The sequence below is a fragment of the Vulpes vulpes genome, chromosome 16 (genome assembly GCF_048418805.1).
Source record: "Vulpes vulpes isolate BD-2025 chromosome 16, VulVul3, whole genome shotgun sequence".
Lineage (NCBI taxonomy): Eukaryota > Metazoa > Chordata > Mammalia > Carnivora > Canidae > Vulpes > Vulpes vulpes.
The window spans coordinates 77,288,898-77,316,203 of record NC_132795.1 but is presented as its reverse complement, the minus strand read 5'-3'; the positions used below and the strand labels follow the sequence as shown (position 1 = coordinate 77,316,203).

Sequence of the window (27,306 nt, the reverse complement as noted above, 5' to 3'; positions counted from 1 at the left end):
AAAAACCAAGAACACTATTGCCATCTGGTGGAGAGACCTACTATTACCATATCTAAATGAGATCCACTGTGACTCACCTCTTCACTTCCCCATTTAGTCAATGAATCCTGAAAAATCTTCCTTTATCAGGTCTTTCTAATCTGTTCCTTCACTTCCATTCTCCTGGTACCTACAACTAAATCTACTTCCTACTTTGCTAGGATTGTTGCCTTTGAATCAGCCCCTCTCTATAGTCACCATTCTTTCAACATTGTCCTTGTTCCTATTGTCACACCTTACAATTTCACATTAATTCTACAGGTTGCTTATCAAGTTCTTGCTCATAAGAAACCATTTTGGAACCAGAAACAGCAATCTAATTAGGGACAAACAGAGAACAAAGTAGAGGTTCAGTAAATGTTAGCTGAATTGAAAGTAGTTATTTAGTACCATTTATTCATTTGCCAAATTTATCTGGGAAATAGCATATGCATGTTTCCCACACTTTTTTTTTCTTTTGTAATACCAGACTGATGAATGACATTCACATGTGTAATTTTTCTGTGGGCTTACCTAAAAGATTCTTTTTAATTGCAAAATACATGACCAATATAAAAAAAAAAAATCAGCATTCTAATGTTGGGAGCCAGCATTCTCACTGTGGAAGAAGATACAAATATGGAATGGGGAAAGACAAGAAAAAACCCAGTGGGGGTGAATTGTAATTGGAGGTGTTACTAAAACTTGTGGTTTCTAATATCTGTGTTTCTTAGCTCTTTCTGTTCAAAGATGCAATGGCAACCCAGCAAGCCCAGATCTTAGTATCCAAACACCGTTCTCCACTAAAAGAAACTAGGGATTTTTGGAGAAATGGCTGGTTCTATGGCTGGGTAGGAAAAAAATACAGGATAAACTTGAAAATATCTTGTGCTAGAAAATAAGAAAGTCTTCAAAAAAGGATGGGAACATGTCTAAAAGACCCAGGATCCACCTTGAAAGGCCTCTCACTGGCCAAATCTGGGATAACTTGACATTAAAACAAATGAGAGTAACAGACCTGAATAAAATAGCAATCCATGAATTCATACATAGTTGGAAAAAGAAAGCTTTTCTTATAGCTGAATGCCAACTAATAAACGTCAAAGGAATGATAGAATTGGAAAGCCATTTGGCAACTCTCAGGGTAACAATTAATTCAGCCAAAAAATATCACTGGATGCTAAAATTAGTGTGTGAAACTTTGCTGAGAAACAGTATTTACAGTCTCCAAGTATCTCTCTACAAAATGCTTAATAGAAAAAATATTAACTTGACAGTGAAGAATCTAGCAGACACCATCTAAAACAAGTGATCCAAATTAACTCCTTGTAATGGGACAACCGACACAATAAAATGCACTGAAAGGCCACAACATCACTTCTATGATGTTCCTGCCAACAACATGTGAACTCAGTCTGTGAAGAAATATCAGAAATACTCAGATCTTAATCTGAGAATTTGTAAAATAATTGACCTGTTTCATGACCTTGACATTTTTGAAAGATAGACTGAAGAACTGTTCTAAAGGAGACAGAATAGAGATGTGGCAACTAAATGTACTGTGCTATCCTGATTTGGATCCTGGACTTATTTTTTGTTTTAACAAAGGCCAGCCATTACTGGGACAATGAGTGAACTATGGAAAAGATTAGGTAATGGTATTGTATTAATGTCAGTTTTCTGGTTTTGAGAATTGTGCTATGGTTGTACAAGAAAATATCCTCATTCTTAAGAAATATACACTTAAGTATTTGTGGTAAAAGGGCATCATATCTGTAACTGACATTCCAATGGTCAGAAAAAAAAGCATTTATTCTATATAGATATTCTATATAGCTATCTATACTGATAAAGGGAAATCTCTTCCTTAGTGTAGGATGGATGACAATTAGTTAATAAAGAAAGAATGATGTAGTTAGAAAATCAGTTTTGTAAACATCACAGTAAAAAATATTTTCAGAAAAGAATCATCAAAGGATGCTAAATCTACAAGGGGCAGGTTTGATGAGGAACAGAATATCAACATGGTCTCAAAAGTTTCTCCTCACAGATTATCTACCAGTTGCAAAAGGAAAAATAGTAACTATACAGTGGAGACACTGGATGAGATCTCACCCAATTGATAAAAATGGACATTAATACAAGGCAAAGGGATATGGAGTCTGGATGTGATGTTAGGAGGCCACATCACTCACAGCATGTCAGCTCACAATGCAGAACACAAATCTAACCACAGGAAAGAAAGAAAAAAAAAAACGCAAACTGAAAGAAAATCTGTGTTTTAACTATCCTGCATTCTTCAATAGGTCAATACTACAAAAGGCAAAGGCTGAAGAACTGTTCCAGAGGACAGAACCATGATAATCTAACATATGATCCTGGACTAGATTCTGTAGCTGAAAAAAAATTACCAATGGAACAACTGAAATAGCAATAGGGGCTGTAGATGAAAGTAACAGTGATAGCACTGTTAAATGCCTGCATTTGAGAACTGTACTCAGAGTGCTTGTTCTCATGAAGGACATCTGTAATGTTAAAGGCAAAAGCATAGGTCTGCAATGTACTGTCAGATAGGTCAAGAAAAAATAGTTAATGAGACATAGAGAAGATGGTAAATCAAACATGAGAAACATTAAGAGTCAAAATGCAGAACAATGTGGGTTTCTTCTACTTAAAATTCTCAGGACATATACACGTGCACATAAATATTATATCTAGGACAGTATAATTAGTAGTCTCTTACATAAGTGAGGTAGGAACTAAAATGTATTAGGTTGTTGGCACGAGGGCAAATGGTTGTCTCTTTTCTCAACCTTCAGCCACTCCGCAGAGAAACTATCTTTTTTTGTATTTGCACACAAGCTTCTGCAGGGGTAATTCTGTTCTTTTTAAGATTTTATTTATTTATTCATGAGAGACACACAGAGAGAGGCAGAGACAAAGAAAGGTCGAGAGAGAAGCAGGCTCCCTGCATGGAGCCTGATGTGGGACTCAATTCCAGGACCGTGGGATCATGCCGAGCTGAAAGCAGACGCTCAACCACTGAGCACCCAGGCATCCCTGCACAGGTGTAATTCTTACATCATTTTGATGGCTGCATATTCTATGAATGAATGTACTTAAAGGTGTTCTACTGGCATTTGTTTCTAACACGTATATTTTAAGTACAATCTGAGATTTAAAAAATACATTATTTTATCATTTTTACATTTTGTTTGATAAAAGCTAGTCTTAATTCTGTCATATATTTTTTTATTTTTTTAGATCCCGGAGTGAGATAGAGAGATGGGGGAGGGGGAGAGGGAGAATCTTAAGCAGGCTCCATGTCTAGCATAGAGTCCATCATGGGGCTTGATCTCACGACCCTGAGATCATGACCTGAGCCCAAACCAAGAGTTGAACGACTAACTTGAGCCACCCAGATGTCCCTTATAGTTTGTTTTTCTGCTTTCCTTTTAAAAAAATATTTTATGTTCACATTTTGTTTGGGGATTTTCCTTCTCATTTAACAAATTTTATTCAATTTATGGCAGTTATATTATTGTTTCAATAATATGAAGATTTATAACACTTAAGAATCTATCCTGAGTATAAAACTAATGAAAATCTTCGCAGAAGAACTGGAGTCGGGCCAGTAGATCATTTCTGGAAGGGAGTTATACAAGCATGAATATGAAATACGAGTTGTGGAAGTCTAGATCCCAGCTGATACCTGAGAATTGTACTTTCCCAGAGTCAACCAACCCAATGGATCTGGACCACTCTCTAAATGGATTCTATTACAGGTTCCTTGTATTGATTTTTAAAAAAGATTTTATGTATTTATTCATGAGAGACATGACACACACACAGAGGAAGAGACACAGGCAGAGGGAGAAGCAGGCTCCCTGCAGGAGCCCGATGTGGGACTTGATCCCGGGACTCCAGGATCATGCCCTGAGCCGAAAGCAGACGCTTAACTACTGAGCCACCCAGGCGTCCCCCTTGTATTGATTTAAAACAAAAACAAAAACAAAAACAATTGATTAAAGTGTGAGAAGATACTTCCTGGTCCCAGAGCTATATTTGTTGTATTTTGCATCATCCTTATGATCATTGCGGATAAGAATAGCAATGTAGCCCAGAGAAACACTATTTTAAAAACATTACAGGTAAATGAAACAGTTAAAACTTTAAGTACTTTCCATCATAATTCAAAAACAAATAGAAATGTAGTATCTATACATGTATATCATTGTTATTTATCCTATATATTTTATAATGATGTGTATTTTTACCTACTGCACTTGGCAATAGGAAATATGTTTTTGGTTTCCCATAGTAGGCTGCAAGCTTCAAAAGCAGAAGTCCTAAACCTCTGAAGGCAGCATAAGAAAAAATCTTTGACCTCAAAGTAATCTTTTAGCAGTCGTGTTATATATAAAAGAAGAGCCAAAATGTTGGTTTTGTTTTATTTATTTTTGGTGGGTGGGAGGGGAGATAAAAAAAAGTTTGTTTTTTGCTTCAAGGAGCTTTTCTCAAGAGTGGTAACTCATTCATTACACATTCCCATAGATGAGCACTGTTTTCTTAGCTTTCATGACAGTTTGAGTTCAAGGTAATGTACATAAAATATATTTTTTTGAAATTCAGTGTATTCATTTGGACACACATGGGGTGACCCTTGTGTTCTCATTCTCAGACAAAAGGTACTGGCACTTTGGCTTCAAGAACAAATAAAAGGTATCATAAATACAACTGCGATTTGGGTCTGGGCTAATGACTAAGGAACTATTCAGCTATAATGGTCTCAGATATTTCAATGCCCTGTGAAGCAGAGTGATGAGGATAAGAATTATATGAACAATGATAAATAAAAAGCATCTACAGAAACAGGAAAATATTTTTCATTAAATTTGCCAGTTACTCTAGTTCAGTAGGATGTTTGTGAGGAAAAGAACTATGGCAGGAAACTATTCTGTTATTGTTTAGACCTTTTTTTTTTAGAACTGCTTAAGAGCAAAAAAATGAATACCAACCAACTTCCTCGGTTTGATATTGTCTTAAAATGTGTCATTTTGTAACTTAAACACCTATGTTATGTCTTGAAAATTCAAAGCAAAATGTAAAATCATGTAGAAAGCCAGAAACGTCATCAATATATCTACACAGATGTTTGCTTGTAGTTTTTGGTGTCCAAAACCTTTTTTCCACACATTGCACAGATGCCTAAAACAAATAAACAAACATGTAAGCAATCAAATCATAATACCAACTAATAATACCAATCAAATATCTATTATCAACAGTTGGTTTATTTAAGTCACTCCTAAAATTTAAAATGCAAGTTAACAGTGTGAGAGTAGAGCAAAACAAAGCACAGACCTGTAACTAGGAACAAGTTCTAAGTTTTATCTTGCCTTAGAGAAAAGAACACTTGACTAACAGAATCTATGAATGGCTATTCCTTGATATGAATAGAAAAAAATGGGTTTTGAAAGAAACTTACCCTTTTTGTAGGCACAGCCCTGGCAGTAATGAGAACCCGGTTGGTGCACGGAACTTTTACAAATTCTGCAAGTGGAGAACTTATTCTTTCCATATGGATCAAATCTAGAGTTGTGTTTTTAAGAGAAAAAAGATGTATAATAGAACAGAACACTTAAATGACCTTCCTTAAGCAACAAATGGGATTAATCCATGCTCTTCGTTCCCTCTGTCAAACTCTACAACTGACAGGCACACTTGCAGCTGGCTCCTCTCACTGCACCTGCACACTGCTGCCCCTTCCATGTGAGTTGCATGCTTATGAAGAGTCAGTTACTTAATCCCAAACCTGTTTCTATGAATTGTATTTGCCCATATATTTGTGTGATATAGTTACATATTATGGAAACTGATGAAATGTGGGTGCAAAAAGAGTGACCAATTCTCTTAAAAACTATGAGAATGGGGACACCTGGGTGGCTCAGCGGTTTGGTGCTTGCCTTTGGCCCAGGGTGTGATCCTGGAGTCCCGGGATCGAGTCCCACATCAGGCTCCCTGCGTGGAGCTTGCTTCTCCCTCTGCCTGTGTCTCTGCCTCTTTCTCTGTGTCTCTCATGAATAAATACATAAATAAAAAATTAAAAAAAAAACTATGAGAATGGTTTAGGATGGCTAGATAAGTGTGAATCACTGAACTGCCACCGAATTCGGTGAGACAACTTCAAAATAGGGGTAAGATCGTAAGTGGAAGGACTTGGCACTTTGCAAGTATGTCAGTTCTTGCTCCGCTTGAAAGATACTGCAAATGAGCCTTCTGGTTATGATTTATGTAAGGTAAATGATGAAGAAAGCTCTTATCAGTAGACTCATACTCAAAAAGCCTGTCTCAGTGCCAAATGACTGATGAATGCATGTGCTGTGATGTGCTGTGACTTACAGTAAGTGTATCGTTTAATAATTGCCTCCTTTAGCTGACATTTTCCATTAATTGACCTGATTCCTTTGCATAAAAGAGTTTCTACTACATAAAAATGCCACCTTATAGTGAATGGAGTAGAAGATAATTTCCCCTAAATTGGCCATAACTTTTGTAACAATACTCATATACCGAATACCAACACTATCCTAGACCTGGTTTCTTCTCTTGGGATATAATACAAAAGTTCATTTTCAAAGGTTAATTTTTCCAAACCCAAAAGAATGTCACTTTACTGTGCACTCTTTTTAAAAAGCTCGATTTGTATGTAGCCATATGGATGACTACTTTCACTTCACATTTTATTCTAAGGTGCACATTTAGGACACCTGGGTGGCTCCCCAGGGTTCCAGGATCGAGTCCCACAACAGGCTCCTTGTGTGGAGCCTGCTTCTCCCTCTGTCTGTGTCTCTGCCTCTCTCTCTGTCATGAATAAATAAATAAAATCTCTAAGGTGCCCATTTTAGTATGTCTGAAATCTTACAATTAATTGGCAGGGCTTTTCCTTTCTTAAAGCAATGACATGTCTATTAAATGTGGTATCTTATATTCATGTAATACAATAGTACAATTTCCAAAGTGAGACATTTAGAGTATCCAAAGTAATAGCTACTTCTTAATGATATTGGAGTAAGGCTGGGAACATAAAGGAACTGGAAGTATCTAAAACTGTACAATCCATAAAAATTATGACATAGTTAATAACTGAATGGTCGTAGGGGACATTGGTAAGTCAGAGTAATACTTAGTGTGATGCTTTATTGAAGATTAAGTCTACTATGCTGTTTTATATCCATTACTTAATAAGCGCCATTAAGTGCCAGGCACTACAGGTAGTAAAAATATTATTATTATTATTATTATTATTATTATTATTATTATTATTTCTAATCCTTGAGATAATGTCATGAAACAGGTGACATTCAGCAAATATATAGTGAGTGCCTACCATAAGCCTGTTATTGTTTTCATACAAAAGAGGAATCTAACAGACAAAGCCTCTTGCCCTCCTTAAGCTGACATTCTAATAAGACCAACAGGTAAAGGACAGACAGTATATAAAGGCAAACACGCTTTTCAGGTGGTGATATGCCTTGTAGAGAAAAATTCAAACAGGATATTGTGGTAGACATGAGGGGAAGGAGGGAAGACATTAATTCAAATGCTGGTTAGGGACCCACTCCATACAGTAAGCTCTGCAGGACAGGCTCTAGGAGGTGGGAGCAGCAAGCATGAACCAATTCTAGTAGGAGTGGGCTTGGTCTATTTGATGCAGGAGTTGGTCAAGAGGAATTCAGAAAGGTGGGAGGGGCCGGATCATGGAAAACCTTGCAAGTGAAAGAGGGGTTAGATTATATTCTACGTGAAAAGAAAAGCAATGCAGGGTTCTGAGAAAAGCACTTATGTGCCCTTTAAAGGACCTCTTTGGCTACTATGAGACTGAACTCTAAAGAATTAGAGAAGAAGCAGAAAGATAGAAAGATCTTACGGCATCTAAGAAAGAAATAACCAGTGGTTTGGGAGAGGATAATAATAGTGAGATTAACAGAAGCAGGTGGATTCAGTTACATGTTGGTGGCAGAGCTAAAGAACTTGCTGATGAAAGGGAAGTGAGGAAAACGAAGGGATCAGTGCAGAATTCTAGCTCTTAGGCTTGAAAGGCTTGGACTGGACAGTAGTAGATGATAAGAATCTGGTTGGAAGACTGCAGAAACAAGAGGTTGCCTGTTAGACACCAAATTGATAAGTCAAGTAGGTAGTCGGATATATTTCTGGAGTTCAGAGGAGAAGTCAGGACAGGAGGTATAGATCTGGGAGTCATTAACATACAGTTTGAATTTAAAGCCATTAGACTAAAGTCACTTGAGATTACACATTTATAAACAGAAAAAAAGAGAAAGGTCTAGGACTGAGTCTAGAGGCACTTGACTGAGAAGGAACAGTGAGTTGGGAGGAAAAAAGAGTATGGTACTCCAGAGCCAAGCGAATAGAAGGTTGCAGGAGCATCAGGCTGGCTCAGTCAATGGAGCATGTGATTTCTGATCTTGAGACTTTGAGTTCAGGTCCCACATTGGGGGTAGAGTTTATACAAAAAAAAAAAAAAAAGAGAGAGAGAGAGAGAGAGAGAGAAGAATAGAAGGTTGCATAAATGAAAGTCATTACAAAGGTTAAAGAAAATGAGAATAGAGAAGTCCATTAGGTGTGATCCTGCCGAGAATAGCTGCATGAGTTGGTGGGGCTGAAGCCCTGACTGGAGTGGCTGAAGTCAAGAACGGAACTTTACAGACACTGAGAAAGCATCTGGATAAGGCTTCTGAAAACTTCTGCTGTGAAGGGAAGCAAGGAAATGGGGTGGCATTGGAAGAGTTCATGGATTTTTTTAAGACTGGAAATAATAAAGCATAGAGTTCAAAGTGGTTTTTAGGGTGGGAGACACTTTTATCTCCATTCTTAGATGAAAAAGTAAAGTTCAAAAAAGTCAAGAAACTGGCTTCACTTCCTTCCTTAAGGTCCCAGAGCTAGACAGGGACAGTCTAAACTCAAACTTAGGGCTGACTTCAGAGCTTCTGATCTGTCCACATCTATTGCCTCCTATTTTTATGTTATTTAAGAACTAGATAAAATAACCTAAAATAAAACCAAACCAAGCAATATTATTCTAAAACTAGTCCTATAAAACATACCACACTGAAGCACCTGAATGAAACTACAAAGTGATTTTAGGGATAAGGCAAGAAACCAGTTTTCAAAAGAAAAAAAAAAGAACAAGATAAAATAAAAGTCATGTTTTCTGCTGAAATTATATATATGAAAAAATATAGCTCTAATATCTTCATATGTTGATACACTGAGGAGAAGCAGGGTGAAGCCAGCAGGTTATAACAGATAGCTTGGCTTTGCATGCTAGGAACTACTGACCAGTTTTATCACGACAAAATGATGCATACCCAATTCATTCTGGTATGCTTAAGACCAAAAAGAGTGGAAAGTCAGATGCCTGCAGGTGGAGTGGCTGCTTCTATACTTACCTTGCTTTTTTTGAAGTCAAAGCTTTATTTTCATTCAACTTTCTTCCACCACTTTCTAAATCAAGATATACATGTATTTTAGTAGGTTATTTCTGCACATTTCACTATAATATATACATTTAACTTTTAACAATTAGTTAAAGAGTTCATTCTTTGACCTCCTACCACTTGAATATCCTATATAAAAATTTTCAAAAATCCTCAGTTAATAGCCAGGTTTTTAAGACATTACTTCAAAAGGAAACATTTATTATGAAACAGTAAAACTGTGGATAATCCATTTTATTTCTCAGACTCAAGAGGACTTTAGGGATGGGTCTACATTTAATTTATCTAGTGTAAAATCTTGAAGTCACTACTGTGGTGCCAAAGACCCTGAATACAGTACAAGTGTTTCTTTTCTTTCCCTTTAGAAATATCTCAACTATGTATAATGATATGATGGTGAAAACGTAAATGTGTGAATGATTTGTTCATGAATTTTTATAAAAGTCAGGTGAAGAGGGAGGAATACACACTTTAATAAAGTGGAATCAAATCAGTTACTATGATCTACTCATTGGTTGAAAATCATTTCATGATTTTGCTATCTCTTGCCTAACAAATAAAAAAAAAAGATTAAATTGTTAGGGGATCTGGAATTCTTTAATATTTAGGAGATGAGGGCACCTGGATGGCTCAGTTGGTTAAGTAGCTGCCTTTAGCTCAGGTCATGATATCAAGGGTCTGGGATTGAGCTCCCTGCTCAGTGGAGAGTGTGCTTCTTCCTCTCCTTCTGCCCCTCCCCCATATCTTGCTTGCATACACAATCTCTCTAATAAATAAAATATTAAAAAAAAAGATGGAATACTTTGCACATAAAAGAGTTCTTTTTACAAATAATGTAAAAGCTAAAACATTAGTCACAGGAAGTACTGGATTCAACTTCTCTTTCCCAAATGGAAAAATACCTGTGGTATTCCTTGCACCGTCTTTCCATGTGTCTGGAGTGATAACAGTACCAAGTTTCTTTTCACCTGTTATAACAAGATAGTAAAAGTAAGGGGAATTTGGATTTACTATTTAATAAATACACTACATTGTGCCTAAAGTTCAGTGTATCAACCACTGTCTTGCAGTAGGAGCCTTTTCATGCTGGGGTACGGGCTACGAACTGAAACTGAAGATACTAACTGTGGGCAATGGGTACCTGACCCAGTAAAATCTGTACAGTATGGTGGCTAATGGCAGGCTTTCCCTGTATATGTATGCTTTAAATAAATCTGAAAAATCTAAACAAATCTGGTACACATATTTATTCCATAAATATTTACTACGCACTTATGATATATAAACCACTATAGAGAGTTCAGAGAAAAATAAAATGATAAATAAGATAAAGCTCTAGGTTTCAAGGAATATACAATATACTATTTTCTCTAATAGAAGTCCTTAGTCTGGGTTCCATGGCTAGACCTCAGAAGACAAGTGGACAGGATGAAGCTGTATACCAAACTACTGTATATCCATTTTTTTCTTGTAAGAGTCTATAGCTTTCAGGGCACCTGGGTAGCTCAGTCAGTTAAGTGTCTGCCTTCAGCTCTGGTCATGATCTCAGGGTCCTAGGATTGAACCCCACATGGGGCTCCCTACTCAGTGTGGAGTCTGCTCCTCCCTCTCCCTCTGCCCCTCCCCCTGCTTGTGCTCCCTCAAGTGCACAAATAAATTAAAAAAAAAAAAAAAAAGAGGGAGAGAGTCCATAGCTTTCATCAGATTTTTAGAGAGGTGAGAGACCTCTGAAAAAGAACCATTCAAACCAAAATATAAACTAGAAAATAAAAAGCATAGTAATGGATGGCTAAAGTACTAGGAGAAATACCATCGGGGAAGAAATAACCTGAGCTAGGGAAATCCAGGAAAGCCTTTGGAGGAGACAGGAAGAGGGTCTGGATGTGGCAATGGGATTGTGAAGACAGAGGAGAGAGGATAAAGGCAAACTAGAGAAAGGCTGTATCTTGAATGAAGGCATGGAAAGCTAAGGGTACATGTGGTCTTGCAAAGTAGCTTGGTTTGGCCAGAGTGAAGGTAAGAGTAAGTGAAAATAAAGTTGGAAAGATAAGCTAAGCCCTCATTGTGGAGGGTCATCCTGAATCCGGGCTCCAAATATAAAACCCCAAATTATTCTCTGCACATTGAGTATTTATTAAAGGCTTTAAATTCAGGAAATGATAGAGTGCACTTATATTTAGGTTCAATTCAAATGTCTGTTGTGATTACTCTAAACCATGCCCTGGCATAATGATGAAGGGATGGTAAGACACGGTCTCTACCCTTTGGTCCTACTGTTTAGCATTTGGTAGGAATGTAATACTTGTTGCATGAATGAAAAGGTGACAAAAATGCAAGAATGAAAGATGGAGTCAGGGTTTAATTGAGCGTTTTTATTTGGAAGGGGAGCTGATGAAAGATTCCAAAGGATAAAGTGACAAATAAAGAGGTACGGAAGGATGGCAACAAGGACACGAGTAGAATTTTTCTTGGAAAAAGAAAGGGAAAGAAGTAAATGAGTATGGATGTGGTTCTGTTTACAGGTATCATAAAAGAAGTTGACAATGTTCCCATTTAATTACCTTGCTTGTCTTATACCTATAAGGAGGTATTTGTCAACAGAGGATGAGGTAGATGAAGGTGGGGGAAATTTAAGGGATTAGAGAGTTTGGAATAGTCACTAGTGACAAAGGGCAAGAGGGCTGACTAAAGATAAGTAAAAAAGACCAATGAATAGTATTAAAGATCTTGGAGAATAGGAATTGTACACTTTTAGTGGTACCAATTGGTTCATTTATGAGTTTTCCCCAGGGGCCTTCACATGCATGCAGGACAGTTTAAGGAGAGAAGAGGCAAAAGCAGAGAGAGCACAGTTTGAAGAGAAAGGAGCTGGGAGGGGATCACATTAGTCTAACTCAAGAGTGATGGGGACCTCAGGTAGGTTATTTAAGGGGTAAATGAGAGGCTAGGGAAATATGAGCTATTGAATGGAAGTAACAATAGCAGGACAGGCAAGTGTTTGGATGCAGGTTGACAAAGGGATACCAGAACGAATGAGAGATGAATAAGGCTTTATGAATGGGTGACTGGGAGGACTGCCATGCCATTAAATGATGGAAGAGAAGTTACAGATTTATAAAGTAGGATGACAAATTCAGTCTTGGAAGTACTAAACTACGATGTAACAACCAGAGATGAAGGTTCCCAGTATTGTCTAGAGAAATTTCTTCTATTGGTCTTGGTATAGAGAGAAGTCGGCTGGAGATGTGGATTAGACATGCACTGGCATGGATAAACTACTTGAAGCCAGATATTTCCAAAACAAAGAGTCAAAAGAAGGGCAGATATCGATCACTGGGAAATATCTACTTTAAGGGAGAGGGAGAATAAGAAAACTTGGAGATTATAATGGTAAAGAAGAAGAGAAGTAAATTCAAAGAGAATCTAGATCAAGTTTCAAAGTCACAGAGAAGCAGAAAGGGACTGAAAGAAAGGTCTTTGAATTAAGAGTCTATTTTTATTTGGGGAATAAGATGGTATAGAAGGTAGAAAGGTATTAGAGCAAAGAAATAATACAGACTTTCAGAAGTGCAGAGAAGTAAAAAACAAATGACCTTTTATGACATATATCACGTCCCAGAGCCAAACTATGTGTATTTTAACATCACATCCGATCTTGGGTTCTCAAAATTTTTATGTGCCTTAGGAAATTACCTCTCACAATTTGCCCAGTATCCTCAATTTTCCTGGGAAAAAAGCACTTATGGTGTAAAGAACATCACACAAAACAAGTTAAGCCCATCAGAATGCCAGGCCTCTAAAGTTAAAATGTACCAAATTAACACAAATTACAAAGAAGGCTAATTTACATGTTTAGGAACTACCCAACATAAGAGAAAAGACATGGGGAAGGTGCATAACCTAAATATATGTAAGTCACAGTTACTCAAACAAGCAAAACCAAAAAACCTCATAAGTACTGGATGGAGTAGAGTTAAAAGGACGTCAATGTCAAACAGCTTAATGTACTTTTTGGAGCAATGAAAATATTCTAAAATTGATTGTGGTGATGGTCGCACAACCCTGTGAATACGCTAAAAATAACAGAATGGCACATTTTAAATGGGTGACTTCTACCTATGTCAATTGGTAGAACTGCAATAATTTTTTAAAAGCTTCTTGTGAGATGATGATGTAAAGCATAGAAAAATGAAAATATCAGTCCCACTCTACTCCTCATAAAATGGAGCAGAGTTTAATGCTGAGTGCCACATACTGGGAGTTATGATAGGAATAACCAGTTTTTGAGTATACACTAAGGCACTTTTATATCAGGCTTTACCTGCATTATCTAATTCTCACAAAACCCCATAAATTATGTATTATTCTCATTTTTCAGAGAAGAAAACTGGAGCCAAGAAATATTAGGTAACTCACCATGGTTATTCCTTTACATAATGTAAAACCTGTGATCCAAACTCATGGGTGCCTGTGTTCAAAGGTTTATCTACTGGGGGGGAGGGGAGAATATAAACAGAATTGATCAAGTTAATGTTAATCCAGATAAGAGGACTTGAAATCTTGTTCAGAAAAGTCTAGCCTGAGGAAAAAGAGACTTAGGGATATGACAGCCGTTTTAAAACATATAGACAGTCTGTGACATCAAAGAAATCCTAAGATACTTTCCAGAAACCTCAAGGGTTTGCATTAGAATCACTGCCTGGCAACTGTAGGGATGAAGGAACTTTCCTTTCCTTTCCTTTCCCTTCCTTTCCTTTCCCTTTCCTTCCTTTCAGATTTTATTTATTTATTCATGAGAGACACACAGAGAGAGCCGCAGAGACACAGGCAGGGGGAGAAGCAGGCTCCAGGCAGGAACCCTGATGTGGGACCCCAGGTCACGCCCGGGCTGAAGGCGGCACTAAACCGCTGGGCCCCCCGGGGCTGCCCAGGAAGGAACTTTCTAAAAGCCAGTGGCATCTACGCAGACTGTTTTGAAGGTAGTGGGGCCTTCTGAACCCTGCCTCAAGACCTCAGGTATTCATGCAAAGAACATTTAAGCCAACATTTAAGGATGCTAACTTCGGGTTGCTAGTTAAAATACAGGATGCCCTGTTCAATTTAAATTTCAAATAAACAATGAATGGTGGTTTAGTATTGTCCTGTCCTAAAGGTAAGCCAAAGCACTTTCAGTACTAAGGAGTTGCAAGCAAAGACAAGTCTCAAATATTGCATGGGATATACTTCTCCTTAAAAAAAAGTATTCATTTTTTTAAATGTCTGCTATATCTGGAAACTCCGGGTGTTGTAAAAATGACTTTTAAGATCCATTCCAATCCTGAGGGTCTGTGAGGCTAAGGAGCCAGTCAAGAGCTGTGTGGGATGAAATCCCGGGGTGGGGCTGGGGGAGGCAAAGGAAATAGACAAATTAGTACAAAACTGAGAACACTCCGAATGCAAAACCAATGGGAACGGTCAAAGGGATAAAGGACAAAGGCTGGAATCAGAGACCGAAGAAAAGACAGAGAAAAGGCGAAGTCCCCGGAGAACTCCTGCTAGCTTCTCCTGGCCTCCTCCCAAAGATTCAGCCCCTTAACTCACATTTTTCGCACACCATCCTTCCCCGACGGTTCCCCCGGCCGCAGAAACAGCAGCAGCTCGAGAATGTCAACACAACAGCCGGGGCAGGCGTCCCCTTCCGGGTTACGAAAATCCGCTTCCGGCCGCCCCGCCCTCCGCCCCGCCCATCCCACACCTGAAAGGCCGTGGGAGGCGGGGCTTCTCCCATTGCCCGCCCCTCCGCTCCTGCAATTGGCTGTGCCGTCTTGGGTCTCCGCCCCACAGGCTTGCGCCTGCGCGTTGGCCAGGGCGGCGAGTCGTACCTGATGGTGGGAGGTAGTAGCTCACGCTTCTCTTCCGCTGGCGGGAGAGTTAGGTAAGCGCAGCGGCGCCCGCCCGGCACGCGAGCCTCCCGGGGTGCCAGCGGCCCCCACCCACTGCCCACGTGACCGCGAGCGTCTGTGCCCCCGGCCGCTGGCGCCCGCCGCCCGTCCGAGGGCCACCCTTGCGGCGTGACCGGGGGCAGCCCCGATGGACCCGGCCCTCGCATCCGTCCTTGTGGGTGCGGCCCTCCGTTTGTCTTGGTCTCCGCGCCCGTGCCCTTTTGATTATGCCTCTCAGCGCGCCGCCCCCGTTCACACGGGCGCCGGGTGAGGCTTGGGCAGAGTCCCGAGCGGCCGAGGTTGGCGGGGGGGCTGCAGGGACAGGTGCCGCGGGTTCCGCGGGTGAGCTCCGCAGCCTCCAGGGCGGTGGCCCCGGGCCGGGTGCGACCGCGGGGGCGCGGGCCCTGGCCGTCGGGGTGTGCTCGCTAGGGCCCACCCCCGGGGCTGCTTTCGCGGGGGGGGCAGACCTTTGGCCCACCCTCTTCTCCTCGTTCGTTCATTCATTCAGTAAGCAGTTGGGTGCTGCCCCGTGTATTAGAGCCTCCTCTGCCCATATCACTTGGGATCCTGAGAGCGGCCCAGAAAAATACCCGAAGGGATAGTCCGTTCAGACGGTGTATTCCGGATCCTGCGCCCCTGCCCCTTGGTCAGCGGATCTGCCAGAGATGTTTCCTTCCTCCCTTCCTGCTCTTCATCCCCTCCTCGGTCCCTGGTGTGTAGATTTATGTCAAAGAGGCGAGGGTTTGACGTGGCTATAGTGCTTGGGAGCTTGGGACCTTGGGACCTTGGGACCTTGGACATGTCTCCCAACGTGCCTTAGCCTGTTTCCTTATCAGAATATTTGCCTTGGAAAGTTATAATGTGAACTAGATCAGAGCTGTAAAGATAAGGCCTTGACTTGCCTTTTTGTTTTTCTGGAATATTCAACCACAGTGTAACATGGGTAACATGTGGACTGTTACTTTGATATTAGCCAGTACTATGTATAAGCTCTGTGTTAGGTAATTTATAAATTAACATATATGTTATACATACCACGATGTGTATTTTATAGAGAGAAAGATTTTTCTTCTTCTACTTATGCCCTACTTTTGATTGGAACCTAGCACCTGTAAGGGACAATGTCATTTCGGCATTTCTGGAGCATTGGGATCCCTTAGTTTAGCATAATGTTCTTTGGCCTTTCTTGATTACACTGGCCACCATTTGAGTACTGAGGTGTGCACTTGGTATTGCTTGTCATTTGCCAGAAGAGGTGAACTACTGTGATGTTAGACAAGGGTCCCTAGTGGTTACAAAGAAGAAAAAAAGCAGTTTAGTCAGAGTGTATCCATGGATCGGAGAATGCATAGCTTATATTTCCAACCAGAGCAAATCATTAATCTCTGCGTGTTTGTTTTCACCGTTGTGATTTTGACAAAAAAGAGAAAGAAAAAGAAAAGGAAACGAATCCCTTAATTGGTCTTAGTACATGACCCTTTTACAGAAACTGGTTACAAATATTTAAGAAATTACTAAGTTTGGCCTTTTTAGGTTCTAAGACCTTTTTGAGCCAAACTAGTCTATATGTATTTTATACGTATGCATCTTCCCATATTCTGAAACTCATAATTATTGCGCATAGAAAATTGATTTGTTCATGCTTACTTTTAGGCGTTGGAGCATTTAGACAATGGAAAAAAATCATTATTGGATATGCTCTTAATTTGTTTTTCATTAGATAGCGTCTCGAGAAAACACCATGAAAGATACTGATATCAAGAGACTACTGTATACCCATCTTTTGTGCATATTTTCAATTATCTTAAGCATCTGCATTCCATCGTTCTTCTTGGAGAATTTCTCAATATTGGAAACACACTTGACATGGTTGTGCATCTGTTCTGTTTCTGTAACTGCCGTCAATCTAGTGTTATATTTAATAGTGAAACCAAATGCATCCTCTAAAAGAAGTTCAATATCATACAAGGTAAGGCTTATTTCTTGGTAATTGATTTTTAGATAGAGGTGGTGTTTCTTTGAATAAAAGAATAAAGTATAAGTCAAGTACTCATGTAGTTATTTACAGTGAGTAAAGAGAACCTGATTTTTTTTTTTCCCCTCAAATCAGTAGCCTGTCATTGCTGGAAGGTTGCCCACAATATTTGGATAGATCCTTGTCATGCATCAGTTGTGGAATTAGGTCTTTGGTGGATATTTCAGCATTATGAACCTAGATAGTCATGTCTTAGGTCACCATTGAAGATAAATACCTGATGTAGCAATCATATCTTTATAAAGTTTACTTTATAAGACATTTCAGTTTATCTTCATTTATTTTTTTCCATTTCTGAAAGAAACTTAATGGGTTTTTAAAAAATTACAAGATAAGCCTCTGTGGTAGCTTTGTTTTGAACATGGCCTTCCTTGACTAAATGGTGTTAAAGTTTTCAGATTATCAAATCTGTTTTTTGAAATATTCACTATTGTAGAACACTTGGCTACTACTTTAAATTAATAGAGTCCTCACTTAACATTATGTAATACTATGTGTAAGCTCTCTTAGGTAATTTAAAACACATTTAATGCCCTATGATTAAAAAGCTCACTCTGTGTTTTATAATTAGATCTTCTTAAGCTCCAAATCAAGTAGGTCCTGCACTGACTTGCAGACATTCAGGTCTTTTTTTCATGTGCATCATATAATCACATGAATATAATTTGGGGAATTATTTAGTATAGTGCTTTTTTGGGTACAGTTTTCTTAGGGATTTTGTTTTTAATGAAAAAAAAAAGTGTAGCATTTATTTGTTGCAAAAATGTCCTGTGTCACATAATAAGGACTGTGTGTTTTTTGTATCATAGCATTCTGTTGTTGGTAAAATATTTTCTAAATACTGAGTAGTAACATACTCAATACATACCTTAGAAACAGAAATGGTTTTTGATTCTAGTGCTGATTGGGTGGGTGGAATATGGGGGATGGTTTGTGACTTGTAGGTTGTTTTATGGGGCTGTCTGGAGGACTGCATACCTGACTGCACAGGAAATGGGATCTGATGTCAGGCTGCCTGAAGTAAAGAATGTTCAACTGTTTCACGCATGGGAATAAGTTGTATTTGTAGATAAAGTGGAAGCATTTGCTGTCTTCTAGGCATTGTCTTGAGTCTTCAGATTGTTCTCATTTCTTTTTTAGGTAACCAGATTTTTGAAATGCTGTATCTACTTTCTTATGTCATGTTTCTTCTTTCATGTAATTTTTGTTCTATATGGAGCACCACTCATAGAGTAAGTCTGAAATTTTTACCTTAAGGCGATTATATTTTAAAATACTTGTTTATTAAACAAAGCACTGATTTTGTTGGGGGTGAAAGAAGAACCATGGTGTGTTTAATTACTGGATCACAGAAGGATACTGACATCATTGCCCTTTCTTAGTAATGATACACTTTTAACATTACTTCATAGCAAAATTAAGAGTAACTGAATTCTTAATTATTATTAGTTAGTAATAAGAATAACTCAATTCATTAACTACTCCTATACCTAGCCTTCTATTACCCCATTGCATGTGGAAGGGGGGGCGGGTAGGTAGATGAGAAACTATACCAATAAATGTGTGGCCCTAGAACCTCTAAGGGAACTTACTTATAATGATATGTATAAATTAGTTACAAATAGTAACTAAGTGCTTGAAAATATTTTGTCTTAAGAAATGTCAATAGAAGGACTCCTGAGTGGCTCAGTGGTTATCCTGGGTTTCTGGGATTGAGTCCTGCATGGGGCTCACCACAGGGAGCCTGCTTCTCCCTCTGCCTCTGCCCCTCTCTCTCTCTCTGTGTGTGTCTCTCATGAATAAATAAATAAAACCTATTAAAAAAAAAGTCAATAGATTCCTGTTTTTAATTATTTATAACCTAATGTTGATAATTTAAAAGCAAAATTTAAATTTAACTCAACACTTTTTCAAAGCTGACCAGTTTTTGTTTTTTTTTTTTGAAAAACTAAATTCATGAATATTTTTAATACAATGTTCATCATAAATTGAGAAACTTCATTTAGCAGTGATTAAGATCACGGTGAAACAAGTGATGTGACACATATAGCTCTGTATGTAGTTTTATACATATTTACACAATTATATACATACACATACTAAATTAACAGGTAGTTCTTTTCTAGAGAGGGGAGGACAAGACCTTTGTAATGGTTTTATTTAATCCATTTTAGAATGGAATGAATATCTTGCACAATGGTTCTAAAACTAGCAGCATCAGCATTTTATCAAAAGTGAATTCTCAGGCCTCAGAAACTCTAGGGGTGCAGCCCCTCAATCTTTAGTTTCTCTAGCTTTCCAAGTGTCTCCAGTATAAGCTAGAGTTAAACCAGTGGTTGCAGAGAAATTTCCAGAGACTATTCAGAAAGAAAGTTAATTATCTAAAAATGGAGTTTCTTGCAGTGGAGAGTCTCATGTGGATCAGAGGGTATTTAACACTTCTGAACTCTGTCATTAAAGCCAGATATTTGCTAGATTGTTTTTTATAGCTTGTATTTTCGGTAGTAAAAATTTTTTGTAGTTATCATTTTAGTAGGATGCATGTTACCTTTCAAAGTAAAGTGTATGAAAATGTTTTTATGTTAAATCTATTTAAGTAACCAAGATTATGTGTGTACATGCCTTTAATGCTTTTTAAAAAATTGCTAATTTTTTCCCCTAGGTTGGTGTTGGAAACATTTTTATTTGCAGTTATTTTGTCTACTTTTACTACTGTACCGTGTTTGTGTTTGTTAGGACCAAACATCAAAGCATGGCTAAGAGTATTCAGTAGAAATGGGTAAGTTTTAATTTTATATTTTAGTGATGTTTGAAATTTTAAAAAATTAATGTAGTGTTTTTCTACCCATGGTAGCTTTCTGATTATTCTGAGAGTAATTTTCAAGACTCTGTGGTTCTAAGGGATGCCTTAGGGACCCACTGCAGTTGGAGACTGGGGGTAGGGAATGGGTTGTATGCATTTGAGGGGGACTTAAGCAGGTAGAACTAGAAGCTTCTTCTTCCACTTTAGCAAGATCAGCTCTGGTATTCTTCTGTATGGTAGGATTCCATGTAGCCTTTTGTTTGGGAAAAAAAAAAAAACGAAAGGTTTCTGCTTTCAAAAAAGGCTTTGAAAACCGCTTTTCAGGGATGATTTGTTACTGTGATAAAATTTTTGCAGATAAAATTGCTTCCATACATCTTATAAGGTAGAATTGAAGTCTACAATCTAAAAATGCTTGGTGACAACTATAATTTCTTGTTTAGCCTCTTTTGTGGTTAAACATCTGAGTGCAAGTTTTACAGGATTTTATTTCCTTAGCAGCCATAAATAAATTCAGCACAGCTAAGTTAAAATTTTAGCTTCTTGAAAGGCATTGAAATGGTTCGTATCAGAAAAAAAAAAAAAGGTTAAATTGTATCTAAGAAAGCTGGAGGTTATTTGATGCTGGTGATTTTGTCCTTTTTATCACCCAGTAGCAAAAACGTCTAGAGCTCTTACTCGGCTCCATGCTGTGCAAGCTTTGTGTGCATTCTGAAGTGTTAGCCATGATTCTCTCCCTGAGAATTTATATGTTCAAAGGGATAAAAATAAAATGGACAAACTATGAGATTAAAATTGTGTAAATCCGATAGTAAGTGTTGTTGGAACTTGGAGGGGCAGGAAACCGCTAACGAATGAGCTGGAGTGGGCAATGATCTATATAAAGGATTTGGATCAGGAATGTGAGACTTGGTGAGATGAAGGGGAAGGGGAAAGACATCCCTATGAACGAAGCCAAAGAAACTGAAATGAAAGCGGTATTTTGTTGTGATTTGGAAGGGAACAGCCCAAGTAGTACAGAGGATGCATGCTGGCTAGTAGCTAGGCTCTATAAATTACTGACTCTTTCCTTTCGAAATGAATATCATTTCCCTTCAGAACCATCTTACAGTGTTGATAAATGTCTCTAGAAAGCAAAAGTGTAATCACTGAAAACTTTTTCCCACATTGTTACCATAGTATCCCTAATGGCATTCATTTCTTTTAGCATTTTAGTTTGAGATTTTTAAGCAGTGAAAACCAGTTGAAACGTTATAGGTTTGGCTTGGTGATTTATCAAGCTTTAAACTGTGTTTCTGATAATGGTGTATGTATAATATATATAATCTGATTCTGCAATTAGTTCTGCCATAGTATGGCATATGCATTTCTAGAAATCTCTGCTCTATGCAAAATTAGTCAATAAAAAATACAGAGCCTCTAGGAAAGATAGGATAACACTCAAAAACCTTGACAGTAACATAAAAAAGATGGGAACTTAATTTAAATGGTAGTATAGTTTTATACATGTTAAATAGGTAAGAAATTGAAAAACATTATAATGAATATGGTCCTTTTCCTTGGAAAAAAACCTGAAATCTGTTTTTGGAAGTAGTGTGGGAAGAGTTTGCCACTCATAACTTATTATGAAGTGGTAACAGAGGGTTGTTGGAGATCTGATGGGAAATTAAGGACCAGATGTGGAAGGCGTGACTCATACACGTGGAGGAAGCTAAGGGAGCTGAGAGTTGGGGCTTGTTTTGTTTTGTTTTTGTTTTTTTATGTTTCAGGTTTTTATTTGAAGTCCAGTTAGCTAACATAATGTGATACTAGTTTCAGGAGTAGGATTTATTGATTCATCACTTACATACAGCATCTAGTGCTCAATCACGAGTGCCGTCTTTAATGCCCATCACCCATTTAGCCCATCCCCCTGGCCTACCTCCCTTCCAGCAACCCAGGGTGATGGACTTTTTAAAGTAGTATTGAGATATAATTCAAATACCATACACTTGGCTTATTTAAAGTGTACAATTCAGCGGTTTCAAGTATACTCACAAAAATTGTCCACCACCATCACAGTCAAGTTTGGAACATTTTCATCATCTCAAAAAAGAAACCCCATATTCTTTAGCTATCACTTCATACCCCTCCTCCCCTAGCCCTAAGCAACCACTAATCTCTTTACTGTTTCTATAGATTGCCTGTTCTGGACATTTCATAAAAATGTTATCATGTATATGTGATCTTTTGTGATTGGCTTCTTTCACTTAACCATAATATTTTCAAGGTTCATCTATGCAGTAATTCATTCCTTTTTATGCCTGAGTAACATTCCATTGGGTGATTCTGTACCACATTTTTTTTTATCCGTTCATCAAGTGATGGACATCTGGGTTGTTTCTACTTCTTGCTGTTATGACTAAGCAGCTGTAAACATTTGTATACAGGTTTTTGTATGGACATAATGCTTTTATTTATTTATTTTTTGAGTATATGCCTAGGAGTGGAATTGCTGGATCTTATTGTTACTTGTTTAATTGTTTGAGGAACTTACCAGACTGTTTTTCAAGGTTGCCGCACCATTTTACATTCCCACAGCAATGTATGAGGGTTCCAGTCATCCTGTGTTCTTGCCAACAGTTGTTATTATCTGGCCTTTTGATTATCACCATCCTAATGGGTGTGGTTTGTTATCTCCTTGTGTTTTTTATTTGTGTTTCCCTACTGACTAATGGTGTCAAGCATCTTTTCATGTGCCTGTTGGCAATTGTGTATTTTCCTTGGAGAAATATTTCTTCAGATCCTTTGGTCATTTTTTAATTGGGTTTGTCTTTTTTACTATTAAGTTGTAAGAGTTCTTTACTTATTATAGATACAAATCCTTTATCATATACATGATTTGCACATTTTTTTTCTTTCTGTGGGTTGTCTTTTCACTTTCTTCAGTGTGTCCTTTGAAGGACAAAAGATTTTAATTTTGATGAAATCTAATTCATCAGTTTTTGTCTTTTGTTGCTTATGCATGTATTAGGATCCTATCTAAGAAACCATTGCCAAATCCAAAGTCATAAAGATTTATTCTTATGTTTTCTTTTAAGAGTTTTACAGTTTTAGGTTTTACACTTGGGTCTTTGGTCTATTTTGTATTAGGTTTCATATATGGTGTGAAGGAAAGATCTACCTTCATTCTTTGCATGTGGCTCACCTGATGTCCCAGCACCATTTGTTGAAAAAATCACCTTTGAGTAATTTTGGCACCCTTGTCAAAAATCACTTGATCATAAACACATGATCTTTAGTGTTTTTCCATTGACCTATATGCCTATCCTTATGTCAGTACCACCCTGTAGATGTTTGAAGGATATGCATGCTTTGTAGATGCATACACTGCTCTATGCTATTGGGTGCAGTTTTTATTTGTTCACATAGTGTTTCTCACAGAGGAAGTTGCTCATGTTGTTCCCTAATATTTCAGTCAAATTGTAACAAATTTGCATATTCAAAAACAAACATTATAGCAGTGTTGACTATATATAAAAATCCCTAATATTTTTAAATTGAAAAAAAAATCAAACTTAAAAACTCAAGGGAAACAGAGAAACTATCCTTAATTTCTTTTAGTAACTTACCACAAATTGAACATGTATATGTTTCTTGATTCTGCTTTAACCCTATTTTTGCATTTAGCCTGAACAATATACCTTGCAGTAATGCCTATTATTTTCTGCTGGGTTAAAAAGAGCTCTTTAAAAATTTATTATAAAATTTGACTTGAATATTTTGAGATTCTCAGGGTTAATTTGTTGTCACCTTGTTTTTGTACCTATCAGCATTGTATCCCTTCTCAGAAAGATCTATAACAAAGTAAAACTAAAAATAATAGGAAGGGGAATACCATTTTCCAGCTAGCAGACTGACAAAATCTGTGTTTCATAATACATAGTGTTAAAGGTTTGGGGAGTTAAGTGCCAATGGGAATATAAATTGGTTCAAGCTCTGTGAAGGGCAGTTTGGTAATATCTATAATAATTAAAAATACGCATCTTTGACCTAGCAGTCCCACTTCCAGGATTTTATGCACTAGATATATTTTCATACCTACAAAATATTGAATGTGTAAGATTATTCATTGTAGCTTTGAAAACAGCTTAAATGTCCTTTAACAAGGGGAGGATTAAGTTAAATTTAATGAGGCTATAAAAAACAACCACCTAACCAATTCTTTAATTACTTATATGCTGTTAAGTGGAAAAAAGGAAAGTGAAGAAATGTGTGTAGAATGCTACCATTTATGTAAAAATTGGGCAGAAGAGAATAGATATACCTGTATATCTTTGGAAGAATACATGAGAAACTGATAAAAAATATTGGTTGTCTCTGGGGAGAGGGTCTGAGATGCTAGCAGGCCAGCTTAGAAGACTTTCCACCAACTACCCTTGGGTGTCTTTTGAAATTTAAATCCTATTAGTATATATACTACTTAGTCAAAATGAAAATTATAATGGGTTAGGTTTTGCCAATATTTAACTTATTTGGGGAATGTAGAAAGTTAGGCCTGTATCAAGAAGTTGTTAGATTTCTCTGATGCCACCTAAACTTTGGTAGGCTGCAAAAATATCCTTCGAAAATTTCTTGCTTACAAGATAATAGCTCAGTTGCTGGAATTCTGTAACTAAAAATAATCAATTTGTAATACGAAACAGTTAACATTCCAGAGGGCAGTAATATGCAAAAGTAACAACTTTTACAGCACTTTCAAGTGTCTTATAGCATTTAATTCTTACAGCAGTCTGGTGATATACTCCTATTTTCATTGTTTTCTTTCTATTTTTTTTTTTTTAAAGATTTTATTTATTTATTCATGACACACACACACACACACACACACAGAGGCTGAGATTCAGGCAGAGGGAGAAGCAGGCTCGATTCAGGGAGCCTAACGTGGGACTCGATCCTGGGACTCCAGGATCATGCCCTGGGCCGAAGGCAGGCACTAAATTGGATCCCCAATTTTCATCATTTTCTAGGTGAAGATACTAGAAAGCTGACAGGTTAAGTGATTTGCCCAAGCCCTCAAGTAGCCAGCCAGTAAGCAGTAGAACTGGGGCTTGAATGCAGATCATTTGATGGTACAGAAGGTTTTGGAAGACCACACTAACCAAGGGTCAGAAAATGGGTTCCTGCTCTCTCTCCACTACTTAGTGACCAGATGATCTTAGACAAGCTATTTAACTTCAGAGATCCTCATAGGTAATACTGTTAAGACAATACTAATATGCACTTTGCAGTGTTATTATGAGAACTGAGGGAGATAAGTGAAATCAAATAGCAAATGCTTAAGAAATGCTTGTTGAATAGATTAACAAACGGCAGCGAGCATTTTATATTTCATACTTCCAATTCTGGCTGCCATTTGTCTTAGTACCCATGTTGGTTTAGGTAGCAGACCTAGAAGTACAGGGCATGGACAACCATGGAGAAATGAGGAAGTTTTTTCATTTGGTTTAATGTAACATTAATTCGAGCTTTGTCATAGGAGGCCAACTTAAGTCTTCATGTCTTTACCATCCCTTAGCGATAGTTCCCTTTCTGCCCTAGTATTTTTATCACACTTTAAGAATTTAGCATAAAAAGCACGTCAACTTTTGAAAGAGTTAGGGAACAGTTAATTCAGTAGATTAATTTGTTTAATGTTAGAGTTGGCCTTCTTAAATGTTCAGTGTTAGGCAAAAATATTTTAAAGATGCAAAGATCTGGAGGTTCTGCATTGATAATATGAAATACCCACAAAAACAACTTGTATATTATTTCAGAATTGTCTCAATATACAGTTAGCATTATTTACATTGAGTCACAACTTTGGTTTCAGAGAATTCCATTATTATTTAGGGAGGTTATTACTAACAAGAATAATACATTTTTCTTTCTACCCAATAATTATTTACATCAGAAATTAAAGTTCTGATTTGAAATTCTTATGCTGTAGTTCTAATTCATTAAAAGTGCATAAAATACTTTATTGGCTGGAGATTTTAGAGCTTTAAATATTTTTATCATTTACCCTGTCTTAGCATATAAGACATGAAAGAGTTTTTTGTTTTGTTTTAGTATGATTGAAATATGAGTAAAATGTTCAGAACCAACAGGCCAGTTTTGAACTGGGCTGGCATCGCTCTCAGTATGGAATCAGTATAAATGTTTTAGACTACTTTACGCAAAATAAGTACTATTTGCGTGTTTAATATTGAGTAGATGATAACCAGATAAAGACTGAGAAACACAAGCTTTGATCATGAGAACCGTGTAAGAATTATATCATATCCCAAGAGTAAAGGACCAATTCTGATACCATTGAGATTTAATACTTATGTAAATGACATAAATGATACTGTTTTAACAATACTTTTTCTTAAGGTCTGTGAAGTTATTCTAGATGAAAAAAAATACAAAGGAATTCTATTTTAAAGAAATTTGAAGGTAGAAAAATATTTTGGTTTCTTTACTTCTGTCAACTTCTATTTGGTATTTATTACTAAATATACTCAATGTGTACTAGTAGAAACCAGTTTGTTGCCTTACTGTTATTTTATAATGTTTGTTGCATGTTTTAAGTCAGAAATTGACCACTTTTGGTGAACTGAAAAACTTGAATTTCTGGAGAGAGGTTCCTGAACTTGTGGTTATCTTGCCAAGTAAGTACTGTTTGTGTAGAAAAAGACAGCAGGCATTTTTGGTCATCTTTGGAAATCAATTTTATATTGGAAAAAAACCACTGTAGACATTTAAGAATAAAAAGATAATGAATGACCAAAAATTAATACATTGCAAAAAATAGATAATTAGCCTTGATAAGGGCGTAAAAATTTAGTGGCAAAGAGGCACTAGTTTTAATATTAATTCAGTAGGGGAGGGAAATTCTGTAAAATATCTTTAGCCACCAGTTGTTGTTGTGTGGGGTCCATTCTGTATGAAGAGCTAAATAGCTAAAAAGATCAGTTAGAAGCACTGTTTTGATGACAGCCTAAGCCA

The 27,306-nt window shown here is 37.4% G+C and overlaps 2 protein-coding genes across 4 annotated transcripts in view; one reads left to right on the top strand and one right to left on the bottom strand.

Annotated features, from left to right (window-relative positions):
- Positions 1-4,457: 4,457 nt before the first annotated feature.
- Positions 4,458-15,267, bottom strand: CRIPT (CXXC repeat containing interactor of PDZ3 domain). Its single transcript, XM_025992593.2, has 5 exons — positions 15,117-15,267; positions 10,439-10,504; positions 9,489-9,543; positions 5,507-5,610; positions 4,458-5,226 (listed from the first exon to the last, which is right to left on the bottom strand). The coding sequence occupies exons 1-5, from the start codon at positions 15,130-15,132 to the stop codon at positions 5,162-5,164; spliced, it is 306 nt and encodes a 101-aa protein (XP_025848378.1). The 5' UTR covers positions 15,133-15,267; the 3' UTR covers positions 4,458-5,161.
- Positions 15,268-15,350: 83 nt separating this feature from the next.
- The window catches only part of PIGF (phosphatidylinositol glycan anchor biosynthesis class F), a 32,643-nt gene continuing 20,687 nt past the window's right edge, over positions 15,351-27,306 (top strand). The window contains exons 1-4 of one of the 3 annotated variants that reach the window (XM_025992588.2): positions 15,351-15,450; positions 17,178-17,426; positions 18,633-18,724; positions 20,155-20,271. In XM_025992588.2, the coding sequence (XP_025848373.1) occupies positions 17,199-17,426; positions 18,633-18,724; positions 20,155-20,271 (437 nt within the window). In that variant the 5' untranslated portion in view covers positions 15,351-15,450; positions 17,178-17,198. Of the gene's footprint in view, positions 15,451-15,702; positions 15,725-15,895; positions 16,170-17,177; positions 17,427-18,632; positions 18,725-20,154; positions 20,272-27,306 lie in introns of those variants that run through there. The other 2 variants (XM_025992591.2, XM_025992589.2) reach the window with 2 other exon arrangements.